This window comes from Musa acuminata, chromosome BXJ1-4, assembly GCF_036884655.1.
Source record: "Musa acuminata AAA Group cultivar baxijiao chromosome BXJ1-4, Cavendish_Baxijiao_AAA, whole genome shotgun sequence".
Classification (NCBI taxonomy): Eukaryota; Viridiplantae; Streptophyta; class Magnoliopsida; order Zingiberales; family Musaceae; genus Musa; species Musa acuminata.
The window spans coordinates 31,167,248-31,173,247 of NC_088330.1; the positions used below are offsets into that span (position 1 = coordinate 31,167,248).

A 6,000-nucleotide genomic window follows, 5' to 3' on the forward strand; every position below is an offset into this window, starting at 1 on the left:
CCTTATATTGAAAGTCTAAGGGATATCATAAGAGGGCACCATGGTAACCAAGCTTGGGACAATTATCATCCTCTAGACTTGTCACATAATGATGATTTTTAATTTTGAAACCTAAATAACAAAGGTTTATCATCCTCTAGTCTGCTTATTACTTCTCGACTTGGACCAATCTCCCCGGGATTAGTGGTGTCAATTAAGAAAGCTTCTAGTTTACTAGATCAAAATTTTTTCTTACAAATTGTTACACCACTGTCACCCTAGATTTGTTAAATTTGATTTTTCTACCTCTAATTCATGTCATTTCTGCTCAATACCAATGAGACTTTCAATATCATCTCTTCTTCTTTTACCATATAATAGTTACGTTATGAAAATCCTTTGAAACCCAACTTTGGATCTTTTCTTCCTTTGATACTAAGCATGGCGATATATGGCTCTATGAAGGGTCAGATGTTGACTCTAAAGCCTCCTCTACTTTAAGAGCCTTGATTATATCCTTTGGTGGTTTTGGAGGGTTAAAAATAACTAGATCTTCAAACCGAGAGTTTTAGGAGAAGATCTCACTTAGAGATTTCTTAGTCGAGACTATAATCTGAGTGGCTTAAATTTAAATATGATGTTCCTTAAATAAAAAAATAAAGATGAAGGCACTTATTTCATTTTATATCTCGATACTAGTGATGCATAATTTTTTGATTAAAAAAATTTAAAGGATTAGAGGGTTCTCTTCTTGGTAGCAATTTTCATTAAAAAAATTTAAAGGATTAGAGGGTTCTCTTCTTGGTAGCAATTTTCATTCATGATAGCGTATGTAAAGTTTTGCTAGATGGTGCCAATCGTATTCATGTTAAAACTGATTCTAGGAGCCTTATTGGCTCTTATTTTATCACATATTTATCATATCAACTGATTAGCAATTCATGCTAGAATATATCTATCTATAATTTTTTGAAGAAGGGAGTGGCCCTTGCATCTTTTTTTTGCTTATTACCTTTGATCTTTGGAGTGACTTTTTTACCCATGCATTTTGTTAATTAATTTTTTTTAGAAAAAACTTCATGTTTAGAAAAATTATAATTCGGACAACTTTAGAAGAAGTAGAAAGAAAATAACAAGAACAACCATAAAATAGTAGTACATATAAATGAAATCATTCAAATAAAAAATATGATTTTAAATAAATATTTTTATTAGTTTATGAACAAGAGCAATCAAATATAAAGACTTATATATCAGTTATAGTATTTTTTAATAAACTTTTCAAAACACTTTAGTTTTAACAGTACTGAAATTTAGGAATTCAATCATTTACCTATGGATCGATTCATATGATATAATTAAGTATTGCTCTAATTATCTTGTCAGAAGAATATTACAAGGATTATGATAAATAGGATACTCTTTGTAAAATATAAAAAAGTAATAGCTATTGAGAAAATCCAAAAAAAATAAAAAAAAATTCAAGAATTCATCATACTCTTTTCTCTAATTGATGTTATTTTGCATTATTTTTAACCTTCACAGACAAACTATCTTTCGAGTAAGTCAAGTCAAGTCAACCATTCAAGTTAACTATTTAATAAAACTTTTATAATAGGACATCCCAAGTCAAGTCATGTCAACCCAACCTTATAATAAAACTTTTATAATACGACAACTCAAAGTCAAGTCAATCATATTAATTCATGTAACATTTAGAGAAAGAAAAACTTATATAAGGGCACATTTCAAGTCAAGTCAAATTTATCTTGTTAAGTTCAACAAATTCTTCCGCTATATATATATATATCTATAATTCAAATTTCATAATAATAACATACAATTAGATACGATAGGAACACACATATACATTATAGTAAACATCATGATCTTAGGCATAACATTACTAAGATCACAACAACATGTAATTAGTGATACAAATATGCATACACATTAGTACACATCATAGGAACACACCAAAGAAATCATCCAACTTTCACAACAACTATACATGATATGAACAATATTCTCAACACTCAATCACATCACAATAAACATATATAAGTATTCCTGATAGTAAACATAACAATATTCACAACAGTAATGCATACAACAATAAATATATACACATCATAGTATTCACAACAAAGATATGAACATACATTAATATCACAATAAACATATATATATATCAAATTTCATTACAGCAAATAACATATATAACGCTCAAAGAACTTTACCAGCAACAGAAACTTGACAAGGAAACCATGTACTACACACAGATCAAACATTTCAATGGCCAATAAAAGATGCAACTCATGGAAGCGAAGTCCACTTGGTTGATCATAATTCTCGAGTCATCAAATCAGAAAACTTCAATGCATGGAGAGATGCCGGGCTCGGCTGCGCCGATAACTTTTCAAAGATCTGCTTCATCGTCGGGCGAGTTTCTGGGTTGATGTCAACGCAATGGATCGCCAATGTTAAAGCTGCAGCTACTTCATCTGCAACTTGGTCAACCGGAAGTGATACACGCTGGTCTAATATATCTTTCACAAACAGGCTTTGGCCGGAGGAAGATGATAGGGTAGAAATGATATCTCCTGGGTAAGTTCCCACTAGCAACTCGAATGTGATCACCCCAAAACTATACACATCGCATTTGGTGGTCAGTCTCATTGTATAAGCGAGCTCTACAGACAAGAAGATCGATGATCAAACTTACTTGATACAGAAGTATGTCCTCTAATTAGACAAGAACATCGCATTTGCACTTTTACTGAAACAACAATCTACGATTCTAAAATACCATAACATGTCAAGAAATCTTCGTATGGAGTTACAAAATATTAATCAAAATGTTACCTGGTGCCAAGTAACCATGCGTGCCGGCAAGCATGCTCCAGTTTGAGGTATCTGGATTCAGGAGTCGAGCAATGCCGAAGTCAGAAACACAAGCCTTGAATTCTGAATCCAGTAGAATATTGTTGCTGGTTACATCTCGATGAACGATAGGTGGAACACAATCATGATGCATGTAGGAGAGAGCACGAGCCACATCTTTGACAATATTCACCCTCTTCACCCAGTCTAATTCTGCTGCTGCTGCTTCGATTCTGAGGACGGATCCCAAACTCCCTCTCTCCACGTACTCGTACACGAGAAACTTGTGGTGAGGAGAGGAGCAGAATCCGTAAAGTTTGACAATATTGCGATGTCGGATTCGAGTAAGAGTTTCTATCTCATTCTGAAAGGGTTGCTCGTCCACCGTGTTCTCGTGTTCGGACAGGTGAATTTTCTTCACTGCTAGCACCTCTCCACTTGATAATTCTGCTCTATAAACACTGCCATATGCACCGGTTCCGATCAAGTACTTCTCATCGAAATCTTCTGTTGCTTCGATGATATCCTTGTATGCAACTTTTCCATCAAAATTCAATACAGAGAATGTACCCTGTTTGATGGGATTATTGACAGCTTGCACTCTGTGTTTCTTCCTCTTCAGGAATCGCAAAGCAATTCCGACGAACAGAAGCAAGAGAAGTAAGACGACCATAGATGCAACAATAGATAAGATAATGACTGTGTGGTGCTTACTTCCGTGGTGTTCATTTGCAGTAGATGAAGCACATGGAGGCAAACCTTTGACAACCCCACACAAACCTTTGTTGTGGACAAACCACTCTACTGGAGCTTCCTGGAAATGCTTGTTATCGGGAACTGGACCCTCCAATTCATTGTATGAGACATCGATGATGAACATGCTACGCATATCCCTAAAAGTTGATGGAAGATTACCCGTCAAGCCATTGTGTGATAGATTCAAATTTTGCAACATCAACAATTTACCGAATTGCGTTGGTATCTCCCCTGTCAAAGAGTTATGGCTGATGTCGAGTGCGTCTTGAAGGTACACCAGATTGCCTATCTCAAAAGGAATGCTTCCGCTGAGGTTGTTGTTGTTAAGCTTCAGCAAATGGAGTTTCATGCAATTTCCTATCTGATATGGTATCCTACCTATCAAGCCGTTTCTCGACAGATCAAGAAGTTCAAGGTTGGACATCCTTCCCAGCTCTGCTGGTATCTCTCCAATGAGTTGATTGTTGCTCAGGTTGAAGTTATAAAGATGAGCCAGGTTGCCCAAGCTCCTTGGGATCTCTCCTTGGAAGTAGTTTGAAGAAAGGTCCAGTTCTTCCAGCTTTGATAGCTGTCCAAGTTCTGATGGTACAACTCCGGTGATATTGTTATTTGAGATTCCTAGGAACGTCAGATTGTGCCATCTTCCCCAATCTGATGAGATTGTACCAGACAATCTATTGAAGCTTAAATCCAAATACAAAAGATTGGGATATGCCCCAAGGCGTTCAGATACATCCCCGGTCAGTTGATTATGATGCAGACGAACATTCTTTAGGCTCGTACAATTCTTCAATGTTGCGGGAATGGGACCTTGGAAGCTGTTGTTGCTCAGCATTAGGATCCGTAGGGCTCCTCCTTTGCATATCTCTGGAGGCAAATAACCAGAAAAGTCATTATCTTTCAATAGAAGAATAGCCAGACCTGTAATGTTGTTCATCTCCGGAGGCAAAGGACCAGACAAATGGTTATAGGATAAGCGTAGATCGATGAGGTTCCTTGAGATACCAATTGATGGTGGGATTTGGCCTGAGAGTTTGTTCACTTCGAGAGACAAGTTAGTGAGTTGGTGCAGCTTTCCAATTTCTGGAGGCATAGAACCTGACAATTCATTCATCCAAAGGTAAAGGATCTCCAACTTGCTCTGATTTCCCACCGATGAAGGGATGGGACCTGTTAGGCTATTATTAGAGAGCGAGAAGTGCACCAGGTTTATTAGGTGTCCTAGTTCTCTAGGAATGAATCCCGTTAATTGATTTTGAGCGAGTTCCAACATGTAGAGGTTTGTCAAGTTTCCTAAACTAGGAGGGATGGAACCATTGAGTTGGTTTGCCCAGAGATCAAGGATGGTCAACTTTCTAAGTCTCCCCAACTCCTCAGGGATGACATCCGTAATCATATTTTTTTCTAGTTGCATGTCTGTAAGCCTACTAAGGTTGCTCAGAGACGGAGGTATAGGACCACTTATCTGATTCTGGCTAAGATTTAGGAACTGAAGCGCCCTCACGGAACCAATCTCGACAGGAATTCTGCCTGTGAACCTGTTAGCAGCCAGATCAAGAGATACGAGGTTGGAGAGAGCCGAAATGGTAGGGGGAATGTTCCCGTTCAGCTGGTTGTAGCTGAGGTTGAGATTGGCAAGCGATCGGAACGCCGAGAAATTAAGAGCATCGAGTGGCCCCGCTAAGCTCATATTTGGCAGCTGTATCTCGGAGATGACCAAGCGCCCATTGCGTGCGATGTTGCATGCAACCCCAGTCCAATTGCATGGACTGGAGTCGACGTTCCAGGACGCGAGCAACTGCGGACTTCGGAGTGTGGACTTCCAATGGAGTAGAGCTCTCCCTTGGAACCCCAGCACGGAAGCTGCTCTTACAAGAACAACAAAAGGAGAGAGAAATACTAGTAGGAGTAGTGTGGTGGAGAGAGAACTTCTGCGTAGTTGACATGCCATGATCGTAATATAGCTTAAGAAAGGATTGCAGAACTTTTTGTCGTGGGTTTGGGCAAAGAGATGAGGGAACTTTTATAGGCGATACTCCCCTGTGAAAATAATGTCTTTACATTTACATCCAACAATATCGTGTTATGCACGTTGCCTAGTAGGCTTTTACTGTCCTCATCCAATGTTCTTAGAGTGAGACTTAGTTTACAGAGTCAATAGAAAAGGGAAAAAAAAATGAAGCACCAATTGGATAATTGTGGTTGTATAGACTTAGTTTATAGATTCAATAGAAAATAAAATAAAGGAAAATAAATGTGGTTGTATAATGTGGAAATATTTGTGTATTTCGAAGGAAAAAAATACGAGTGATCGGAAATAGCCATTTTTTCTTTGGTGAATCCAGTCTCTTGTTAGTGCCTATGATCATCAGTTGAAGTCTT

At 37.7% G+C, this 6,000-nt stretch overlaps 2 protein-coding genes across 2 annotated transcripts; both read right to left on the bottom strand.

Annotated features, from left to right (window-relative positions):
• Positions 1-2,322: 2,322 nt before the first annotated feature.
• LOC135672137 (MDIS1-interacting receptor like kinase 2-like) lies at positions 2,323-4,278 on the bottom strand. The gene is made up of 2 exons (XM_065180589.1): positions 2,845-4,278; positions 2,323-2,672 (listed from the first exon to the last, which is right to left on the bottom strand). The coding sequence occupies exons 1-2, from the start codon at positions 4,040-4,042 to the stop codon at positions 2,323-2,325; spliced, it is 1,548 nt and encodes a 515-aa protein (XP_065036661.1). The 5' UTR covers positions 4,043-4,278.
• Positions 4,279-4,367: 89 nt separating this feature from the next.
• On the bottom strand, positions 4,368-5,569 carry LOC135672138 (probable leucine-rich repeat receptor-like protein kinase At1g35710). Its single transcript, XM_065180591.1, has 2 exons — positions 4,540-5,569; positions 4,368-4,483 (listed from the first exon to the last, which is right to left on the bottom strand). Exons 1-2 carry the CDS (start codon positions 5,567-5,569, stop codon positions 4,368-4,370), a joined length of 1,146 nt encoding a protein of 381 aa, XP_065036663.1.
• Positions 5,570-6,000: the final 431 nt, after the last annotated feature.